Source organism: Pipistrellus hanaki (assembly GCF_964339955.1).
Source record: "Pipistrellus hanaki genome assembly, chromosome: 11".
Taxonomy (NCBI): Eukaryota; Metazoa; Chordata; class Mammalia; order Chiroptera; family Vespertilionidae; genus Pipistrellus; species Pipistrellus hanaki.
In genome coordinates, this window is record NC_140513.1 from 26,428,749 (window position 1) to 26,453,060 (window position 24,312).

The 24,312-nt window shown below is 38.4% G+C and overlaps 2 protein-coding genes across 2 annotated transcripts in view; both read right to left on the reverse strand.

Annotated features, from left to right (window-relative positions):
* UNC13B (unc-13 homolog B) overlaps positions 1-24,312 on the reverse strand; it is a 125,248-nt gene that overhangs the window by 68,158 nt on the left and 32,778 nt on the right. The window contains exons 6-8 of the mRNA XM_084899095.1: positions 23,972-24,045; positions 23,031-23,088; positions 13,012-13,252 (exon numbers count right to left, since the gene is read on the reverse strand). Coding sequence (XP_084755221.1) covers positions 13,012-13,252; positions 23,031-23,088; positions 23,972-24,045 — 373 coding nt within the window. The remainder of the gene's footprint in view (positions 1-13,011; positions 13,253-23,030; positions 23,089-23,971; positions 24,046-24,312) is intronic.
* Positions 1,239-9,140, reverse strand: LOC311630216 (uncharacterized protein; the record flags this gene model as incomplete). The annotated part of the gene is made up of 1 exon (XM_084899096.1): positions 1,239-9,140. One exon carries the CDS (start codon positions 9,138-9,140, stop codon positions 1,239-1,241), a length of 7,902 nt encoding a protein of 2,633 aa, XP_084755222.1.

Sequence of the window (24,312 nt, forward strand, 5' to 3'; positions counted from 1 at the left end):
ATGAATGTCACAAGGATAGTCCTGACAGAATACAGAATGTCCTATAGATAAACTTGACCATTTGTATCTAAGTTGCTCTCAGGACATAGCTTAATTTTGGATAAAGTGGATAAAGTCCAATTCCAGGATCTAGGTCAGGGTCATATTAATTAATTTCTGTACCTGAAGAGAGGTCAACCAAACCCTCTCTCAAACACCCAAATTCCCATACCCAGAAAGGAAATTTGTTCCCCTGCTATGAGAGTTAGCAGCTGTAGCACAGTGTAGCAGTGACTCATGGCCAAAAAGAAGAACAGTACTCAGAAGTTACTCCCTTCAGAATCTAAGACATTCTGACCTATTCAAGAGGACTTAGTGACAATCTACAAGACCTGTCTCAGCCAATTTGCACAGGCGCGTACGCGTGCATGCAAGCGCGCACACACACACACACACACACACACACACACACACAATCTCTAAAGCCCCTGACCAGCCTCTTTGGATAGTTTTTGGCCAGAGAGCAAAGCATCATTCTTAAACTACACTGTGTGGTGCTTCTTAGGAGAAATAATAGTGTCCTTTGCAGATAGACCTGACAATGGTCCAGACTGAAGAACTACAGCAAATAATAACCCTGAGCTCCTGTGAGACTTCATTCAAAGCATTTATCAGTCACAAGTCTCATAGATAATAAAAGGCACAGACTGGAGGAAGTTATGCAATTTCATGTGGAATAGGATATAGAATTTAGATTATCCCAAGCCATCCTTTGTACTTTGTATTTTACTTAATACCCTCATTGCCACTGAAGAAAGTATCTTAGAAGACTTAGAAAAGGGAAGTAAAGTAGGTCTCTCCCCAGCTATTACAGATATAAGTGCTGAAGGCCCAAGGAAGCATCGTAGCCCATCATGTGGTTGTAATTAATACATACTACTCAACTACTTGCTGCCTCTTCCTACCCTCCCTTCTCCATTCCATGTTATATAAGGCAAGCAAATCAGAGTGAGTAAATGTCAGGGCCTACCCTTTCCTTTAAGTAGGAAACTCCTTGTTCCAATAAATAAATTTAAATTTGGCACTAGAGAGAAGGGAGAGGATGAAAAGACCCATACATTATTTCTTGTTATTTAACCTCTAACATGAAATTCAGGTGCTAGGAAAGACAGAGGAAGGAGGAAAAGCAGGCTATATCTAATCTACCTCTAAGTCATTGCATCATAAATGATCAGTTCCTTGAAATCATTTATGATGCTTTAGTTGAGAACAGGCCTTTCATTGGTCTTTGTGTCCTTGGTGCCATGCTGAGTAACTGGCAGCTGTCCATTCAAAACAGAGTCAGAGCTACCAGGCATCGCCTCCCCTCCTTGTGTTTCAGGCTGGTGAAGTAGTTCAGAGACAGCACAGTGCTCTTCCTCATGACTCCCGGAAGAACTAGTGAGGCCAGAGAGGTTGCCTTTGGTATTCCAGTCTTCTCCAGATGCTGGGGTTTCTTGCTGGTTTTCCACTTCTCCAAGCCCTGAAAGCCCATGAGCACCTATACTTGGCTTGGCCTCGAGCTGATCAGAGGTCACAGAGAGCTGAGCAGAGACCTTAGCTGGGTGAGCACTAGCCACAGACATTTGAGAAGATTCCAAGGCTTTGTCAGCCTCACTGGAGTTAAGGTCATGATCACTGCTGATAATCAAAACTGGAGTGAAGGATTCTGTAGGCATTTGTTCAGGGTCCCCTTTGTGCTCTTTTGGCCAAGGGAATAAAAGATCCAGCTTCTTTCCAAAACTTACTTTAGTATCATTTGCCACTATACCGCCTTTTCCCTCATTACCTCCCTCAAACAGAGTTGACAACTTCTTAAAACCGGACATTAAACCAGTCTCTGCTCCCCTATCGCCAGAGGAGGAAGGTGGGGAAAAGAAAGAGCTCAGTGGTTTCCCATAGTCAGCAGCAGAGGATGGGAAATGGAGCTTTGGCCAATTGGTCATGTTTGGGATCTCAAAACGTGGTCTTGGCTGCTCTGTTTCCTGGAGGGCTGCAGGTGGATCTTTCTGGGCATCATAAATCCCATAACTTTCTTTGGCACAAAACACAGGTTCCTCCCACAGAGGGTGAGAAAGGGATCCTTGGGTTTCCAGTGTGGCACTCTGACCAACTGAACTTGCCTCACTGAACAGTGTTGTGGTACTGGTTTCTAGTGAATTGGTTGCCTGTAGCTCTGAGATGTTTTGTTTTGTGAGGGCAGATTGCATAGCTGGCTTTGGCTCAAGAGGAAGAAGTGGCTGAATTGGAGAAGGAAGCTCTTTGGCAATCCAGGTAGGATCTGGATGGGACTGTGTTGGCAATGAAATATTCTCTGCTTCAAATGATGTCTCTGTGTCTGTGCCCTGCAACACCCCCATGTCTCCTTCATCACTCAGAGATAATACTCCTTGTCCAGTGTCATCTCCTGATATAGAAGATGTAGCCCCAATTGTTTCAGAACCCTGGGGTTCTAGACTATTGTCAGGCATACTGTTTTCCATTTCTGTCGTTAGTTTTAGATCATCTGTCAAGGTATGGCCAGGAATATTACTGTTTTCCACTTCGGTTGTTAGGTTAGGACCATTTGTCAAGGTCTCTGAGTCTGACTTGGCTCTAAGCACTGTCATTTGATAGTCATTAAGAGCAGATTCTGAATTGAATGATGCAGAAGCAGCCTCTCTCCATAAATTTCCTGGAGGTACTGATCCTACAGCATCTCTGGAACTACCATTTTGAAGCCATGCAGTAGCTGGGATAGATGATTCTTGTTTGCATGTGTCTGGTTTGGGACTTTTGAAAATTCCAAACAACTCACCTTTGAGTGGCGGAGATGATGCACCGGAAGCAAGAGAGAAAAACGAGTTTTTCTTTGGAGGTTTAGAAGAGGAGAAAAATCCAGAGAAAGTTTTGGGAGGTTCAGTTAAGCTCCCAGAGAAAGATTTCACTTTGTTCATAAACCCTGAAAGCATTTCTACTGAAGAGCCCAACAATGATTTGTCTTCCTCTTTATCTGTGTCTCGGCTTTGGAGGTGCCCTGCACACCCCAACTCTTCAGAGGAAGAGGTTGACTCCAGGATCTGTGTTAAGATCTCAACAGGGGCCTTTTCTAATGGCAAGTTCAATGGGTCACCAGAAAATCTTTCATCTTGGCGGTGGTTAGTACAAGTGTCTAAATTGTTGAGCTTTCCAACCAAATGACTATCATGTGGAAAAGACTTGGCCAGTGAGCCGCTGAGGAAGGCTTCCTGTATGAAATCTTCTTCATGAGAAGCTACCTCAAAGGTCTCTGGACCAATAAGCAGGGTTTCAGTCTGTGCCTGATATCCTGGTGAATGAGGAGCACTGTCTGTTTGCAACTGATTCAACTGGAAATCTGCTAAAGATATCCATGATCCATCACTGGACCCTAAGTTTCCCTGATAGTTCTCTCCTACATTGAGCTCATCATCAAGGAAGGTAACCTCAATGGTGTTGTTAATGGAAATACAAGGAGCCATTTGCTGCTCATGAATTAACTCCTGGACTATGCTACCTCTATTGACATTGGAACCTTCATTCACTGTGCCAGACATGTCTACAAAAACACTTGGCTTCTTACACGGCTGGGAAGTCACTGGAGCAATAGTTGAGAGGCTATGCTTTTTCCCAGGAGTCTGCTGTTTTTCATCCAAAAAGGGCAAGCTGAAGAAACTAAAGGAGCTATTATGAGAGGCATCCTTCCTGATGCTTGAATTAGTGGGAAAAAAGGAAGGGAGTGTGAATAGCCCTTCTGCTTGAGATTTGGTTCTTGGAAGAGTAGCAGAGGCTTTGTTCTCAGATTTTCCGGATCCAGTCAGGAAAGAAAATATACTCTTTCTGGTTGGCAACTCCGGTTGGGGTGGAGATATTGTGACATTTGAAAAACTTAAGTCTTTATCAGAAAAATGATCTTGTTCATTTGAATTTTTTCTGCTCAGAATATCAAAAGATATCTTATTATCTCCTGAAGCTTCCATCACTGTAGACACACCACTGGTTTCTATTGAAGACTCTCTTGAAGACTCTTTGAAACAGTTTGTTGTGAAAGATGGATTTGGTGACTGCTGGATTAAGTGGTCCCTGGAGGGTACCTCTTTTTTAGTCAAATTATTGCCCTGGATATCCTTATCTTTTACCCCAGTATCATCAATAGTAGTCTGCTTATTCAGCCTTCTAACACGAACTTCCCCTTTAGAGGACACTGGTGCAGCAGGGAAGTTCCCAAAGTCCTGGATAGTTGGCTTTGTGGGATTAGGACTTGATTTGACCTCATCCTTATCAGTCACTGAAGAAACAGACATATTTTTAGTTGTCTGTGTAGAAGATACATCGGTTTTAAAGAAATCCCCAAGAGTACCAAAAAAAATTGAGATACCAGAAGATTCATTCTTTTCCTGAGATGTTATTTTTCTATTTTTATCACCATTCTTTTCCAAATTTGGTGATCCTTCTTTATTCATCTGGGTTTTAAAGAGGTTCAAAAACCCAGATGCCTGTTTTTCATTTGCTGTTGCACTTACTGAAGAGTCTTCTCCCTGACCAAAGAGTTTCAATGCACTTTTAAATAATGTTCTCTCAGACTCTTTAGAAGACTGGTCTTGAGGAATATCACTATTTCTGTGTTCATCCCTACTAAACTGTGATACAAGAGGAACTGACACAGAGTCGATTGTCATGATTTCATCATCTTCTACGCCTAATTTAGCCTGAGGAGTTATTTGGCTTACCTGGAAAACAGATTTCAACAGACTTTGTTTTTTCACATGAGTGCTTTTATTTAAAGGAAATTCTTGCTTCACATTTTCAGTAAATTCTGGTTGCCGAACATCAGATACTATTTGTGTCTCTGAATATTTAAGAAGACTTTCCTCCTCATTTTGGGGTTTACTCTCTGATTGCTTACTCAAAATTAATGACTGAAGCTCGTCATTTGTGAGCTCTGCCAAGTCTGACTGCTGATCCTTCTTATGTGTGGCCAAAGACTCTAAGTACTCATTCTTTTCAAAATTCAAAGTACTTCCAACTGGAGCACCCGACGCAGAAAATAAGGAAGTCACTTTGTTCAACAATAACATCTCTTCTGTTTGTTGTGGGCTGTTAGTCATATTCTCAAGATGAACCAAAGTAGTACCTTCCTCAGAAGCCTGAAGACAATGAAAACTGGGAAGGCAAACTAATGAATCCTTAACTACAGCCTGGTTCTTGTCTCCATCTTTAATTTGATTTTTATTTAAGACATGATTACCAACACTTTGGGGCTGATTTCTGAGATCCAATGTATATTCAAAGTCTTCAGAAACACACAACCTTTCTTCAAAAAATCCAAAACCTCCTTCAAACTTCTGAGAATTACAGACTGAAAAATCTAATGGTCGATCCCTTTGGCTGTACCCTGACTCTTCAAGAACTTGTGAAAGTGTTCCTAAGTTTAGATACATTGGTCCCTCACTTCTTGGCAAAACTATAGATAAATCAAGAGGGTCATCAGTTGGTTCCTCTTCGACATACCACAATAATTCATCTTCTTTATCTAGTTCTCTAAAACTACAGGCAGAAATAATGCTGTCATCCAATATAATACCTGATAAATCATTTGTCTGTAAATCACAATTTAAATACTCCTGATAAGGACAATCAGGTATAAATAAATATGCATACTGCCCAGTAGAATCAGTGAGAAAAGAATAGATATATTGACCATCATGAAACATATAATATCCATAGTCTCCATCCTCTGATGGCCACCACACTCCATTTTCAAGACATGACAACCATTCCTGGTATTCATAACCAACATTTGAAAAAATAAAGTTTTCATCCATTCTTAATGATTCTTGATCATCTATGGGGTATAAAGTCTTCTCATAACCTGAAGAACTTAAGTCAATGGGCAATTCTTCTAGTGAATTCTCAGTCTCATTAATTAAAAGATGACAAGAATTTCTACATGAGTTAGCTGCCCACATATCACCTCTTACTAAGTAATCTTCATTAAATGCAAACTGATCGAATGATTCATATGGTAAGTCACACCAAATGACACTGTTTGAATTTGTTCTCCACTCCAAGATATTTGCATTTTTATCTTTTTGGCAAAAATTTATTGCTGGGTTTTCTGAATCAGGCCACACAAAAACATCAGTTGATGGAAATGTATTTTGATTTGACATACAATAAACTGGCTGAAGTATTCTGGAATCTTTAGATAAATCTTTTATATCAGAGTCCCATTCATAACAAAAGTGATTGTTCATCTCTTCAAAAGCTTGATAGTGGTTTGATTTATTAAGAATGTTAGTATTTAATATAGGTGGATTTAACTTATTTGAATTTTCATATAAGTTTGCTTCAACAATATGGTGAGGTGTTGGCCTCTTAACCAAAGATTTTTCTAAGAGGTCTTCCTGAGCATTTGGTACACTGTTCTCAGAAGAGGGGCAATGCTTTTTAACTAACTGTATGTTTTCTTTAGGTGAAGATAAGAAAGTTTTTATGAAGCCAGAAGTTTGTTTTTCATCATGATTCCTCTGGTTCTCAGAAGTCACACATGAAGTAACAGGGGTCTCATCCAAGAATAAATGCTTATTTCCACTCAAATTCTTTATGTCGCCTAAAGACATGGACTTTGCTTCATCCTGTTTATTACAATCAGTCAAACTGTTACTGGTTATCAAGTTAAATATTCCTGAGAGTAAGCTTGGGGTATTATTCCTGTGATGAGAATCATCATTTTTCAAATTTAATTCTTGTGTACTAGACAAGTTTTCAAGAGAAGAGAATCTGTTAAACAGGCCAGAAAGGAGGCCTCCTTGGGTTCTTTTCTTGGAAGTTTTATCTACAAGTTTGTCTTCACTAATTTCATTAATCAAGGTGGGTTGTGAAATAGAAGTCAATGCTAATGAAGAGTCTGATACTATTAAAAATGTCTCTTGTGTAAGAGTTTTTCTTTCTTCTGAGTCAGAAAGCATATGTTCTTCGGGCACAACTGCAAGGATGCCTAAAGTATCTCTTTCACCGTTCTCTTCTGCTGTGTGGTCGCTGGAATTTAATACCTCTACATCCCCAAATTTCTCAAGATCATTATTAGTATTTGGAACTGAATCAGACTTTATTTTATTAAGTGTGCCATCTTCAAGACAATTTTTTGGGTCATTTTTATTCAATTTCTCTGTGTCTCCAGATTTTCCTAGATTATTATGAATATTTGGAACTGAACTAGATTTTATTGAACTAAGTTTGGTATTTTCATGGCAGTTTCTATGCATCTCTTCATCAATAGCTAATTCTGAGCCATGAAAACTCTGGTCATTGACAGTGATATGGCTGTCAGTGAAAGGAAATTTAAACAAAGGAAAAATGCTTCCTTTCTCTCTTAAATCCTGCTGCTTTTCAGAATGACTAAGAACACTGAGAAATGGAATATGAAATTTCCCACTAAAGGAAAAGGAATGTCCATCTTTCTTAGGGATCCTTTCCCATCCATTTTCCTCCAACTGATGAACTTCCCTAGATTCTGACAAAGTTTCTTTTGAACAGTTTTCAGTGGAAGTGAGTAAAAACTGGCTAAAAGACTTTCTAAGTGGCTCAAGGAAATCATCATCACCAGTAACTCTGTCTCTTTCAAATACTGTTGAAGAAGCCTCTTTATTTGCAGTTCCACTGCCAGCTACACAAGGATGTCCTGGAGTATCTTTGGCACATACTAGTACTTTTGGTTGGTCTGATAACAGAGAGATGTCTATGTGGGATTTTCTTTCCAATAGATTCTCAATATCATCTTTCTTACTTGCAGAACTAGCTAAGTTTGAAGATTCATTGGCTGATTGGGAAGACAAATCCTCATTTAGGGTCATTTGGGACAAGCCTGTACTGTCTCCATTACCCTTATCTAAAGCAATGATGCTACTGTCATTACCAAGAGTATCTTCCTTTCGACTTGATTCTGAACCACACCCAACGAAGCTTTCCTTTCTTGTTGGCTTGTTCTTATCTTTTTTGGTTTCATCATTTTCTGAAAAGATCTTTAATGGAGTTAGCATGCTGAAAACAGACTTGATAACTGAACTCTGACTCTGTGGAGCAGAGTCCCTTCCAAGGGTTTCTGCTGCATCCTGAAAGCTTAAACTTCCAGTTTTAATACCTATGTGCTCATTTCCAGAGTTTTTGTCATGTCTGCCAAAATCCTTATCAATTGTTTGAGAAGGTAATGGAGACTGCATGGAAAGATCCTTCTCTGATACTGAGTTGGCTCTGGGTCTAGGTCCCGAATTAATTGTCTCTATTTTAGTAAGAGTTTCTGTTCTCTCTGGAGCTAAAGAACCCAGCTTTTCCATAGAGAATGTTAGATGCTTTGTGCCCGAGCCCATCTTTTCTGTGAGTGAACTGAACAAAGAACCAACGGCACATTTCACTTCATTCAACTCAGGAAAATAGATGGCCTTGTCCTTGTCATTCCTGACAATGTTTATAGGTGGTATTTGATCCCCAGATTTTTTTTGTTCTGCATTATCAACAGTATTATTAATTTTATATACTTTTTTAGTTTTTGAAAGGGAACCATATTTATCAATCTCCTCTTCCTTCTCTGCTAAATATTCTGAGACTGTTTCTACAAAACACTGAAGCTCATCTATTGTATCAATATAGTTCTCCTTAGGTTCAGTAGAAGAAAGGGTTATCTCTTCCATGGGACACCCCGACAGATCTCCAAGTGTGTTTGCATTGCAATTCATCCTTTGTGATGGATGAATTGCTGGATTTGCTACATAATATTCTTTAGAAAAGCCTCTAATATGATGGTCATTGGATGGATGGCATGTTGGTGACAATAAACCTTCCTGTTTATCAGAATAAGTGGGGGAATCCAGAAGTTCATCAGAAGTACTACTAGTAGAATCTTCAAGAATATCTAATGGAATGAAATCAGTGACATGCTGGGTTAAGCCAGATGACTTTTCGCAGTTCTTTAAACAACCTGGAAGATCATAATCATGACTTTCCAATTTAGCGGCCCACATGCCACACTTAACCACAAATCCATTTTTGTAGGGGTGCAAAACTGGGTAATTATTTCTCTTCTTTTCAATGTCGCAAAAGTTACAATTTTCACTATTAGGATACATACTTTTGAAGTTAGTCTCAGTTCCTAATCTATCATTATATTGTCTTCTTTCATTGTCTTCCAAATGACTGTACAAGGGTTTCTTTTTCCTTCTTCTATCAATTGTATCATATTTCTGAGGATATCTAGAGGAAACAGATGCTTCAAACTTAAGATCAAAGTCAGAGGCAGCAGAGAATTCTGTTTCTTGGCTCTGAGAGGGTATCTTTTTCCAATTCTTATAACTTGGTTGTACTTGTTGGCTGTAACATTTATCAGTTTTTGAAAGAATTCTAATTCCCTTTACTTGTGCTTCTTTTACGTTTATGTTACTGTTTTCTAGAAACTCTTGTGATGTTTTTCCCTCTATCTGCTCATATATACCCTCTTGCTCTTTATAGTCAACATCAGAGAAAGCTGAAATAATCCTAATTCTGTCAGTTTTAGCCTGTAAGCTTTGTCTAGTGTAAAGGGATAAGTTTGAAGGCATATGAAGCAAAGAAAAAAGGAAAAACAGGGAAAAGAAACAAATAAGATTTAGTGCACATCCAATAAGAAAACTAGAATTAAAAACAAAACTAGAACTAGTAAAATTATCAATTTAATAAAAACCATTCAGACTGAACAATATAAGGAAAGCCACATCATCTTAAATTACTATTATAGCAATGTAGTAAAAGAGTATTTTCCACATTAAAAAAAAGAACAGCTATAATAATAACTTTTAAATATTTCACTAGCTATCATAATCTTTTTAAAATCCTTTATTTTCTAAGAAACAAGTTAACAAAATGAACATGTCTCAGCAATATACTAGTATAGCAGCGATTTTCAACCTTTTTCATCTCATGGCACACATAAACTAATTACTAAAATTCTGCAACACACCAAAAAAATAGATATGATTTTGATTCATTCACACCAGATGGCTGTTGTTGTCGGCTGTTGTCATTTTTTACTTGATAATCTAAGGGAAAAGAGGTCAGTGCCTCTGACTAAATAGTCAGGTATTGCATGTTTTCAAAATTCTTGTAGCACACCAGTTGAAAATCGCTGATATATAGAATATATCTACAATGCCAAAGTTTAAAACTGTTAAGTATACCACAAAAATATATCAGGGGATTTCAAGACCTAAATTTGTTGATAAATTTGGGTCTGAAGAGAAGCCAAGCTGTTAACCTGATGAAAGTTATATTTGAGGCAGTATAGCCAACAATATGGTCAAACACATTTCTTTTAGAAAGAAAAATATACCCATAATAAAAATAGTCTTTGACTATCAGAAGTCAAATCTTGTTACAGTACCAAAAAAAACAAATTACTTAAAGCATTATCATTGTTATTTGTGAAATCTAAGACTATATGCATTGAGGATTACAGTGAAATTAAAACCTTTCTCTATACTGAGTACAACAGCAGAACCACATGTTCAACTTAAGTCAGTGAATTCAGAAGAGAGCTGACCTTTCAGTTAGGTTAGAGACTGCCTACTTGCCATGTAGTGAGGTAGGGATGCAGAGAGAGCCTGCAGACTAGGCGCTTGTCAGCTCAGTGTGTTCTTTTATAGATCTAACATCCAATAACATTTATTTAGGAAACAGAAAAAAAAGATCAAAGTTGTAACTTAGTCTCTAAAAATCTTCAAGATTTTTAGTCTTAAAAAGACTGATAGTCGTTTTAAAAAATTTTTATTTTTATTTTTTTTAATTTTTTATTAACTTACTTATTTTTTATTGTTTAAAGTATTACAAATAGTAGTACATATGTCTCCTTTTTTCCCATTGACTTTCCCCTGGCCAGAAACTGATAGTCTTTTGAAACCCCTTAACACTAGAGATACTTTGGTGATATAACATCTAACAAAGTCTAATTCTAGAATCAAACCTCAAATTATGTATTTTTACATAATTTACATACATTTCCCATTATTCTGGACTCATTAGGCGGAAATCCATTTGAGAGACTGAGGAAATCAACTTTACATATTTTTATTTTTACATGCAGTTTCATTACTCTCCATTGTTCTCAAAAACTCAAACTAAACTAAGTCCACTCTGGAAAGTCTTTATAGTTACAACTTAAAATCAATAGATAGGGATAGAGTGAATGAAGCTATTTATTTTTATACTTCTGATTTATTAGAAGATACTGCAAACATGTTTATTCCCTCAAGGTTTTTAAATGTTCTTCTTATAAAACTGTACAACTTCAGAATTTAGACTATTTCTAAGAATTTAGTATTTATAGTAATAGAGAAGTTTAAAATATCAATGCTAGTGATATAATTTCTTCAAAAAGTTTTAAAGGAGAAATCATTTCAAACATTTAAGTTAAAAATGTCTATAATAAAAGTTTACTTACAGAGGTGATGGGGGGAAAAGGGGGACACATGTAATACTTTCAACAATAAAGATTTTTTTAAAAAATCATGTTGCCCAGCTGGCATCGACCTATGAACCAGGAGATCACGGTTTGATTTCCGGTCAGGGCACATACCCAGGTTGCTGGCTCAAATCCCCCGTGTGGGGCAAGCAGGAGGCAGCCAATCAATGATTCTCTCTCACCCTCCCTCTCCCTTCCTCTCTGAAATTAATAATATATATATATATTTTTTAAATCATGTTAATTTTTCCTCTGCGGGAACTGATAAAGTATTTACTTTTTAATCTCATTTCATATATTACAGTAAAACCAAATTTATATGGGATCAATTAAAGAAAAAATTTAGGGGGAAAATTTGCAACTTAAAGTACATCATTAATGCTCCTCTAAGAGTTATTATAGCAGCAGCCCAGGAAGTAAATAAAATTATAATAGGGTATTTATTAGGCAATTGCAGTTGTCCAGCAGAATATGTCATCATTTAGGTTGATGTCCCATTATTACTACCGGCTTGTTCATCTAATGTTTGCAAATACAGAGGGGAAAGAGGGCCAAAAATGTGTGTGTGTGGGAGGGGGGCTGTTGTGTTTTGTTTTGTTTTTGCTATTATGTGTGTGTTTTTCTTAAACAACTAAAATCAAATAAATAAAACAGACAAATATTTAAATACTAAACCAGCAAGGAGTAGGGACCAACTAGAGTAGGATTCCTGGCATGTTCCTTTTTAGAATCATATGATAAAGAGTGAGAATTCTATTTGATGGCTGATAGATGAAAATATTTTCATTGAAAGTATACTCAGTAATGATAGTAAATTGAGACAGGATGCTGTCTAGCAGGTGGACCATCATCTGAGGCTCAGGATATAAATATTCACCAGTTTGGTAAGATGGGGCAAAAAATGAGATCATTGCCTGCAACCAAGGTACATGCCCTTGACCGGAATCAAACCTGGGACCTTTCAGTCCGCAAACCGACGCTCTATCAACTGAGCCAAACCGGTTTCGGCACCTTAACATTTTTTAAACCATGCAAATGTTTTATATATTTAATAAATTAATAGAATGAAAAATTTAAAGGTTTAGCAAAAACAATGAATCTGCCTTAGAGAGATCCATAGTAGTTTTCTTCCGAAATTCCCAGGGAAATATTTAGGTAGGAAGGGTTATCCAAACATTTAACATCTGTGATTTTCTTTTTTTAATTTTGGTAAAGGGTAAATCAAAATTTCTGGGCTGGGCAGAAAAGTGAGCAGGCTTTTCCCAGACATCCACCCTCAGTGGGCATTCTCTCACCATTTGAGAATCGCTAATCATAAAGAGGAATGTTACTGATGGAAACGTATAAATGTGAATGTGTGAAAGAGAAAAAAGATAACTGTACACAAAATAACTGTATCTTGTCCCATCTTACTGCTATGCTTCCATTACCACCTCAGGTTGAAGGGCCCAAATCCTTGATGTCAGCTGTAAACTGGGGAAAGAAAGTGCTTTGTTTCCAACACCCACCTGAGAGCCCGCCGCTCTGGGTAATCGAGGTCATAATCATAACTTTGCATAGAATCATTGCAAGAGTCCCGGGAACTGCCCTGAAGTAGCAGCTGCTGTGGCAATCGCACAGGCACAGGGAACTGGTGCACAGAAGCGTTGGGCTGGGAAGTCGAATGGTAAGGAGGCGGGATGCTGTTGCTGGTCTCACTGCGATAGTCACTATCTCGGTCATCGACAGCACTATCAGGATCTTCAAAAGCTGTGGAACAAGCACAGTCAAAGCTTTACTTAATTCTTCAGAATTGTTTCTGCTTCTAACTTAGGTAGCCACCAGCTACCTAAGATCAAGAGCAAGCTGAGTTGCACCCGAGTCCAGTGACCTCAAAGCCGTGCAGAACTGTCTCAATACCCACTAGTTTCTCCCCTTATCAAATGAGAGAGAATACTTGGTTTGATTTTAGTGTTGATTCTAAGAAGAGTTGCATTTTTCCAATGCAGAATTCTTTGAGATTCTACTTCTCTAGCTATCATAACCCTAAGGAAAACCTGCTTTTAAATGTCATAAACAGATTCTGGTCCTCTACTACTATCAAAAGGAGAAAAAAAATTGTTTTTCACTATCTTAATAAAGAGAATTTGTTTAAAATTGTCTTGTTTTCAGACTTTAAAATACATGGCTGAACCAAACAAACAGGTCCAACATCAGAAACTGGCCAAGGAAATCAGGAAGGTCAATCCAAGGCTTAAGAGTCACCCTAAAGGTCCAGCACTAAATGATGAACACGGCTACAAATCCTGCCCCAAGCAAAAATAAAAATGTGCAGCACTGTGCTTGGAAAGGGAGCTCAACCTTACTGTGCTTTATAGGTTACTATACAGGGAAGCCATTTCTGACATCATCCTCATGTACCTAATTAATAAATTCCCATATTTCCTTTCTTGCCAAGTTCCCGTTTGGTTTGCAATGAGGAAAACCAATATTCACCATCCCAAAAAGGAGATACTTTTAGCTAATGATGGACTCCTCATATTAGTAATAAAAAATAAAAATAAAAAACACCTTGGTAGTAGTATGGGAAACAGAAGCCTCTTGAAGAACAAAGGTTAGGCTTTTACATTTTCTCATGAAGGAGATAAGGACCTACATCCATACAGCAGAAATTAAAAAGTTAATGAACTAGGGTGGGAGGAATTCAGGCAGAAATGATAAAACTTGGAAACAAGCCCTGGTTAGTGTTGGGCATCATCCTCCATGCACTGAAAGGTTGCCAATTCAATTCCCAGTTAGATGCCAGGTAAGGGGCTTGCAGGAGGCAGCTGATCAATGTTTCGCTCTCACTTAAATCTCTCTCTCTCTCACTCTCTCTCAAAATAAAAATAAAAACTTGGAGACAAATGGAAGGTAACAGGAAACTGACCCTTGGGCTTCTACATTATACAGCCTAGTAGGTAATTCCACTAAGAGAGACAGGGAGCAGCACAAACACAGGTTTTACACACAAGGAAGAAAATTTGAACACTGGGTTCGAGACAACAGTTGTGGATACAGCAGGAAACAGGGGCAAGCTTTTCTCATCTGAGTTTAAGGTGATATGTGAACATAAGAAGAAGGAAAAAAAAGAGGTTAGTGATTAGAATCCCAAGGGAAAAATCAGTACAAAAAAGAGACTAACCTTCCAAATGGGCAGGAACAAGATCAGTCAAAAAACACAAAGCATTCTGATCACATATTAGGAAAAAGACTTTAGAGGCACTGGTTTTAATCCTTGATGTATTTGTTGTTCTGAAAACTAGAAAGGATCAAAGATTGAAAACCAGAATGCCTTTCGGGTTTAATTCTCCATGAACCCACAGAAGGAATAAGTGTGGGGAAAGTCAGTACTGAATTATTCATGCATACAGGAAGAGGAGGCAGATACAAAAAAGAAGACAGAGTAAAAAGTCTACTTAAATTCTGGCAGGAGAAGAATTAGCACATAATCCAGAAAACCAAAATTGAGTCTCTAAAAAGGAAGCCTTGATAGACAATCCTACTGATTGTGAGGGCAGGAGAGAGCAGCTCAGCCAGAAGTAAGAAGCCCATGATCCAGAGCCAGGAACTTAGTATAGAGACCCTTAGTTTCTCACTGCATCTCTCCTATTACTTCTAAATAATGTTTTGCATGGGGGGGAGGGGGAGGGTGTTTTGACTATGTGATATTATTTTTTTTATTTTAATATCTTTTTATTGATTTCAGAAAGAAAGAAGAGGGAGAGAGAGATAGAAACATCAATGATGAAAGAGAATCATTGATTGGCTGCCTCCTACACTCCCCCTACTGGGGATCGAGCTCATAACCCCGGCATGTGCCCTTGACCAGAATTGAACTCCGACCCTTCAGTCCACAGGCTGATGTTCTATCCACTAAGCCAAACCGGCTAGGGCATGCTTTGCTTTTTTATTTTGCTAGGTTAAGGGGATGAATATTCCAAAACTTTCCTAAAGGCTGACAGCATTTCTATACAAAATAAATAAAATACAAATATTAAGAAACAAAATGCCTTTGGAAAGAAAAATTGGGAATAGAAGGAAAGAGAATATGAAAAGTAGGAGGGAATGGGAGAAAGGGAATATAGGGAAGTGGAATGAGACAAAAGAGAGAAACAGAAAAAGAGAATGTGGAAGGGAATGACAGAAAATAAACCTGTAAAAGTTAACTGGAGAAGAAATCTAATCTGGGACAAATCTGGGCCACAGGCACAGAGCAGGCACCCAAACAAAACTGAATGAGATACTGAACAGTGAGGCTCTCCAGTGTGGAGTGCTCCTGGATTAAGTCCCTGTCTTTAAATCCAGAGTACAGACTGAAATTTACCAGCTAGAGAAGAAAGAAAAAAGAATTCAAACCTTTTTATTTTTCATTAGTTACTTATTTTCTATTTAAATTAAAACCTTAAGTTATCTGAGCTCTCTTAGGCTGCCTTTGAGCAGTTTCCTAGTGAAAATACTCAGGATTCAAATAGCAGAAAATACATACTTCATGAGAAATTCCACTAACAGGACAAAATTTAGTGCCTCTTAGCACCTATTGGACACTAATCACTGGAACTCAGCCAAACCCCTTGCCAGATGGGTAACAACCAGTAATGTTCGCCTAGGCCTGTGTATCCTGCTGGAAAGGACTGACTCCCCACTCTCCAAGCCCTCGAACAAAGTTAGCCCACCTGGGCTGCTTCAAGCAAAGAATTCAAACCATGTCATCAGCCTCTTGCTCACTTCACCAAACCAATGACCTCCCCCAGAATAAACCTTCTCCTTCTAGTCACTGCACTCCTCAGGCAAGAAACCAAAGGAGAGGGCTTCCTACACTGGCGGCTGATGGTACTGCTTGTCTCTGGCAAAGAAAACTCAGAAGATCCTGTCAGAATTATAACTGGGACTTTGAAATTTATCATACACACACAGTCTTTAAGAAACCAGCCTGAAAGGATATAACATTTCACTAAAGATAACTATCTCCTGAGGTTTAAGGAGGGTAGGGGAGGTGAAAGGAGGGGTGTGAAGTTATATATGCTTATATGCATGAATATCCAGCTTTATAGTTCAGAGAGAGTATGTTAAAGGATAAGATCAAGAAAATTATAAGGAATTCAAATTCTTACGTACTCTGCTGCTCTCCCCAGCCCAGATAGGTCCAGTGACCTAAGAACACCGCAAGTGGTAGCAAGAAGAAGAGTGACAGAGATAATTTTAGGAAGAATTCAAAGATCATTTCCCCAGCCCACCAATTATTATATACCTTACCTTATTTGAGCCTTCGCTACTTGTATTCCATTAATTTTACATAGCATGTAAAGAGCATCTGCCTTCTACCTTGCATAAGACAAATATAAATACAAAGTTTTCTTGCTCTCTATTAGTCACTATATGGGGAATAACACATACTCTTTTTACACCGCCTCTGGCCTACCACATCATTTAGAAGCTGATACACTCTTCCTTACTCCAAATGAGAACAATTCAACCTGCCTCTACAAAACCTTTCTCTGTCTTTGTCTCCGTGTTCATTAAACCTGAGCCTACCCCCGTACACCCATGAGAGGCTCAGTCCTGATACAGCGGGAGAGTGATTCCCTTTTCTGGAAGCCGTGATGTCCAATTTTGCTTCTCTCCATTGAAAGTTAAAAGGCCAAAGAACAATCGCACTCTCTCATTTTTTGATATGCAATAAACCACTGTAGCCTGTTAGGTCCTCAGAGATAACATTTTTTCTCAATTACCTATAAATTTTAAATAAAATCTATTAATACACAAAAGCTTTGAATGAAAGGAGAAATTACATTTTCTACTCATTTTTCAGAATAAAAAATTCAATATTAATTAAATTTAACGCCTTTTCTACACTCAAACTAAATTTGAGGCAACAAATGTGACAAAGGAATCACTAAAAATAGGCCTTTATCCTAAGAAACAATGAATAATTTGGCTTCATATTGGTATTGAAGTCAAAGCTAAGTTATTCTGGCCCTGCCACATACTAGCTATATAATCTTGGAAAAGCTGTAAGGATTACAAGAGAAAATTAGTTTTGTCATATTGTCAGATTTTTGCTTGCCTTACAGGTTCCTGATAAACAGGTAATGGGAGGGTCAGCACACTTGACAGCCCTAATGTTTGCCGAGAGATTGCCAATGTCTGGGTTAGAAATCCCTCAGAGTTCTGCGGATGCGGTTCCCTTGAAAGCTGGCTGTAAAGGATCAAAATTCTAGAAGCATTGAATAATGCCAGCACAGGCTGGCTTCATTACCTGAGCTAACTTCCAATCCTGGGGATATGGGACTACTAATCACAGGCGGTTTAATTTATCTATACATTGAGTGTCAGTTTTCTTCCTATGTACTTAACTCCTTCCTGCCACCTATGTCTTCTTCTTTGAAAGGATACTGTGCCATTTTTAAATTTTAACAATTTGTTAAACTTTCTAACCATGGGGAAAGAGGGACTTCAGCTGAAAATTCTCCCAGGCCATAGCACAGTTGTCATAGCAACTGCTAAGGGGTAATTACCTTGTTTCTTTTAAAAAGAAAACTGAAAAATAATCACATAGAATTTCAGATTAGCTTGCAACCGAGATTGCTCCAGGCAAGTAATAATAATGTTTCTCAGTGAAACTCTGGGACCAAAGAAGGCTCTCCTTACAAGACATCGCCTCATTCCTCAATGTTCCACAGCACTGCACAGCAGTTTCTTATACATAGTAAGTGGTCGATAAATGCTTATAGCATGAGTAAACCAAACAAGTGACCCCATTCCACTACGAGGTTCATTACTAACTCATTAAAATAACAATAGTTATGCTGTCTGGACAACCAGTTCCCTATTCTCACTTAAGCTTGTTACCATTATTATAAGAGAAATAACACCAGGTTAATTAAGCCAGTTACCTTCTCCACCCCCAAAATGCACTAAAACATTTCACTAACAATTAATGAGGGCAGTTAGATTTTACTAGGGAGAAGTACCAAGAAAGGAAGGGGGAAAATGTTTCAGGTAAATAAAATTATCCATACAAAAGCACATTTAATGAACTGATAATAATGCTAGCATATTTGAAAAAGAGGCTGCAGGGTAGGGGCATGCAGGAGGCAGCTAATCAATGTATTACTCTCAGATGGCTGTTTCTCTTTCTCCCTCTTCCTTCCCCTCCCTAAAAATAAATTTAAAAAGCTTTTTAAACAAAGAATTCATGAGTTCATAGTGACAGTCATAAAAAAAAGTAGGATAGAAGAAGAGGAAAAGACAGCTACTCAATGTATAAGTAATGAGAGAATTAGAAAATCATCACTTGTAAAAGTAATGAGAGAATTAGAAAATCATCACTTTGCAACCACCAATGTGGCTATGATCTATGATCATAACAGATTCTAATATCCTATATAATAAAGAGGTAATATGCAAATTGACCATCATTCCAACACACAAGATGGCAGCCCCCATGTGGACACAAGATGGCCATCGCAAGATGGCCAGCAGGGGAGGGCAGTTGTGGCAACCAGGCCTGCAGGGGAGGACAGTTGGGGGGGGGGGAAGGGGGAACCAGGCCTGCAGTGAAGGACAGCTGGGGGTGACCAGGCCAGCAGGGGAAGTTAATTAGGGGCAATCACGCTGGCAGGGAAGCAGTTAGACATCGATCAGGCTGGCAGGGGAGTGATTTGGGGGGTGATCAGGCAGGCAGGCAGGCAGGTAGGTGAGCGGTTGGGAGCCAGCAGTCCTGAATTGTGAGAGGGATGTGCGACTAAACGAGCAGTCAGACATCCCTCAAGGGTTCCCAGATTAGAGAGGGTGCAGGCCGGACTGAGGGACACACACACATGCACATACGTGTACAAATTTCATGCACCGGGGCCTCTAGTTAATGAATAAAAAGTTATGAGAAAATAGGATATGTACACACAGTCTCAAAGTAGTATGCCCCCACCCTTCATATTACTTATTAATTACAAGGGGGGAGGGGGAGTGGAATACCCTAATAGTGGAAAGATCCAGAAAACATCTGAACTAATAATTAACATCACATCACAAATAATTTTTTTAAAATAGTATCAGCTATGTAGTAACCAGAATCTAATTGTGAAGAAACAATAGGACAAATCCAGACTTTAGGAAATTTTATAAGACAATTTAACTGGATCCTTGCCAGTTGTCTTATAGAATGTGGATGGAACTCTTTAACCTTTTGCAAGAGCAACTATTGGTGAAGAGAGGTTAGCCCATGCATTCCCTACCTCCTGGGGCGGGGAAAGATGAGTAAAGTTTGGGGATGCTGGCAAAAAATGGGAGCCGGACAGATGAGATGTCTATCTAAGCAGGAGAACTGCTCATCTGAACTCTATACCTATCTGTAGGTACAATTAGAGCTCATTTAGACCAATTCTTTTTTATACGTCAAGAAACTAAAGTAGACAAGTTGAAAGATTTCCAAAGACACTCAGAGAGACGACAGCAAACATATATCTAGAACAAGGACTCAATGACTCCATTACTCCTCTTAATAACTTTTAACTAGTAAAAGTAGTACTTAATTAGCTTTTTAAAAATGTAAGAACTGGAAGGGTTTGCTGGACAACACTTAACCAACTAAGCCACACTGGCCAGGGTCCTTCCTCTTAAATTATAAGTGGTAGCCCTAGCCAGATTGGGATAGAACATTGGCCTGGGGACTGAAGGGTCCCAGGTTCAATTCCGGCCAAGGGCACATGCCCACGTTGTGGGCTCAATCCCCAGTAGGGGGTGTGCAGGAAGCAACCGATCAATGATTCTCTCTCATCATTGATGTTTCTATCTCTCTCTCCCTCTCCCTTCCTCTCTGAAATCAATAAAAATATATATTTTTAAATGTCATAATCCCACTACCAGAGACAAACTTGGTTAATATTTTGGTGCCTCTTTTTTCAGATATTTTCCCTCCAATTATATAGATTTGTTTCCCTGAGTATATAAGTCTGTTTCGGGCTGCCTTAACAAAATGCCACAGACTGGGTGGCTTAAAAAACAGAAATTTATTTTCTGTTTCTAGAGACTGAAAAATCAAAGATCAAAGTTCTGGCAGGGTTCAGTTTCTGGTGAGAGCCCTCTTCCTCACTTGCAAATGGCTGTCTTCTTGCTGTGTCCTCACATGGCAGAGAGAGCTCTGGTGACTTTTTATTTTTTATTTTTTTGTTAATTCTCACCCGAGGTATTTTTTCCATTGATTTTTAGAGAGAGAGGGAGGGAGGAAAGGAGGGAAGGAGGGAGGGAGAAAAGAAGGGAAGGAGGGAGGGAGAAAAAAAGGGAGGGAGGGAGAAAAAAAGGGAGGGAGGGTTGAAGGGAGGGAGGGAAGAGGAAGAGGAGAGAGGGAGAGAGAAGAACACATTCAAAAGATACATCAATTGGTTGCCTCCCCCATGCACTTCTACTGCGCCAGGGATCGAACCTGCAACCCAGATATGAGAACCTGAGAAGGCTGACACTCTAGCCACACTAGGCAGGGCTCTCCCTCTTTTTAAAGAGGCACCAGCCCTATCAGATTAGAGCCCAAACCTATGAAATAATTTAACCTTTAACACTTCCTCACAAACTCTATCTCTAAATACAGTCACATTGAGGGGTTAGGCCTTCAACATGAGTTTTAGAGGACACAATTCAGCCCAAAAAACATTCTGCCTCTGTCCCATAGCCGCAAATTCATATCCTAATCACCTTCAAAATATATACATTCCATTACATCAGCCACAGAAGTCTTAACTCATTTCAGCATCAACTCAAGTCTAAAAGTCTCATTTAAATATCAACTAAAAATCAGCCCAGCTGGCATGGCTCAGTGGTTGAGCACTGACCTATGAACCAGGAGGTCACAGTTCGATATTCGGTCAGGGCACATGCCCGGGTTGCAACCTTAATCCCCAGGGTGGGGCATGCAGGAGGCAGCTGGTCAATGATTCTCTCTCATCATTGATTTTTCTATCTCTTTCTCCTTCTACTTTCCTCTCTGATATCAATAAAAACTTATTTTAAAAAGAAACTCACACAGAGAGAAACTTGCATCAAGTTAGTGACAGAAAAATAAAAATAAAAATTCGCTCATTACAATCATTTTGGAAAGGACCTATAGACTTTGAATTCACAACCTGATCTTCAATTCAGATTCTTCTGGTCTCTATAACCCTAAATGTTTGATAAATTCTATGTCCTAAATAACCAAAAAGGGAGAAGAGTAATAAATCATGAAAAAATAGGTTTTCTTAAATAAAGAAAAAATGTTGACCTCTGCCATTGATCTTACTTTTATCAGGAAAGTAGCCTATAGGATGGAAGGCAACCAATGGATTTATAAGCCATAAAAAGAGGTTTTAATTATCAAAAACAATATGATAGAAGTAATATAACAAAGCTGTTCAAGGCATGGACTATCAAGTCAGGTTGTCTGTGTTTGAATATTTACTATACCACTTACAACCTATGTAATTTGTGGCAAATTATTCAATCTCTGTATAGCCTCAGTTTCCTTATCTGAAAAATGGAGAGAGACAAAAGTAAAATGTATGTCTTAGGGTTGTTGTGAAGATCAAATAAGTTAGTTCTTTTTAGTTCTTAGACCAGCATCTAGCATTCTCTAAGACCTCAAAATGTTAGATACTATGGTTCTTATTATTAGCAGTATTACTACAATTACTATTACCACCAATTTCCACATGCAATTGATGAGTTTGACATGTGGTTCAGAAAAACAATAGTAACAACAACAAAAGTACAAAATACACACACACACACATCCCGCAGATTGAAAAATTGAAAGAGAAGCAACCCTAAATCAGTCCTTTAGTGAATCCTCAAGCTGTTTTAAGAGAAATTAAGGAGAAGGTAGCAATATAGCAACAACGCCTGGCTCATTTCAAGAAGAAATCTGTGTTATTTGGATAAGTAATCTCAGGAGAAATGACATGTTCTCTCACTCAAACATTTATCAAACTTTATTGAGGCGTACTATACTATGTATCAGGTATATTAAGCCAGATGCTAGGAATTCAAAAAGGAAGAATGTTTATGCCTTTAAAAACTTTTTGCTCCTGTCAAAGAAATATACATAGATTATAATACATGATAGGTTATATAATAAATGTATGCACAGGGTACTATAGAGGAGAGACAGCTAGCTAGACTTGCGGGAAGGAAAAAGTGGCAGAAAGAGTTAATGACATTAAACAAAGTCTTAAAAAAAAAAATAACTGGTAAATGGGGACAGAAAAAGTAGAATCATTCCTCTTGGGATAAAAAGTTGGCAAATGGACAGAAAAGATGAGCACCATTGCCCTGCCTACACTCACACAAAACCAAAAGATCTCTTCCTAAAGCTACTGGGCAGAGATCACTGGAGGCATGGGTCTGCAAAGGTGTGTTTCTGGAATACATTCTGTTTACACACACCGCAATGCCATCCTCCCCAATTCAAAATAAGCCACATTTGGAGAACTCACAGAAAGCTGTGATTAAGAGCTTCAGAGATAAGTTTCTCACTTACAACACTGGGCGGCAGCACTGGGCAATGGCTTCCTCTGGCTTTCTTCTTGAATAGAATACTAGAAGCAGAAAGAAGAAAAAAACAACGCATATAATAAGAGGCCCAAGTAAAGAGGGGGGAAATCACAGATACCTGTAAAAAGGTTTAGTGTTTGACAAGAGTCAAAATTTTTATTGAAAAGAAATAGATGATCCTGCTGCTGATTTCCCTGTGTGATCCCAATATAAAGGCCAAAATATCAGACAGGACACTGGTCCAATGCAACAGGCTAAATCAGGAAAGCAGAGCCCATTTTGGCCAAGGACACTTGCCAAGTAGCTGTAGAAGGCTTAGTCTCTCGCCTTTTTTTTTTTTTTTTTTTTTTTCAACTTTTAAAAAAATTATTACTGGAGGATATTTATTGATTTTTTAGAGAGAGAGGAACAGGAAAAGAGAAAGACAGAGAAACATCTATGTGAGAAACACTGATCAGTTGATTCCCATACACACCCCGACCGGGGATTGAACCCACATCCTAAGTATGTGCCCTGACTGGGAGTCAATCCTCTAACCTTTTGGTGCACAGGACAATGCCATCCTTCAAAAGAGCACACAAATAAGGATACATAGATCCAAAAATCTGGGACCTAGCAGAAGAAATGCCTTTGTTCATCTGTGTAACTAGAGGACAGTTTTTCTAGTATACGTTCCTTCCCCACCAATCTAGAGCCAGACTAGTGCCAATTCAGCTACTTCTTGGCAACAATAAAATGAAAAGGAAAAGTCGGAGAAAAATCCTTCTAATGAAATGTCAGGCAATCTTCCAGATGCCTTTTTCTTTAACACAGTTTAAATTCTTTCATTCTTCAACATACTCACAGGTCCCTCTGTTGAAAAACTATTAAGTGTTCTATAAAACAATTTTCTTTATCTCTCCATATTGCAAATAAGGCTGTTCCTACCTCATTGTCAGCACCCAAGGCATTGATTTGCTCCAATTTGTAGGTCCAATATCTGGCTTCTTCCTCTGGGATATCTATCATAAAAAAGAAGAAACCAGATTACAAGGTTAATAATTTAATCATGGGTCAATAATGCTTTGTTCAATTGGATAATCAAACTTAAAAGGGTGGTAGCAATGGATTAATTTTACTAGTAGCTTCATTCTTTCTATGAACATTGTATTGAATCTTTACAAAAAACAAACAAAATAATGTTCTATTATTGCCACTGGACTAGAAGACAATATTGTTAATATATCACTACTCAAAGTGATCTACAGATTCAATGTGATCACTATCAT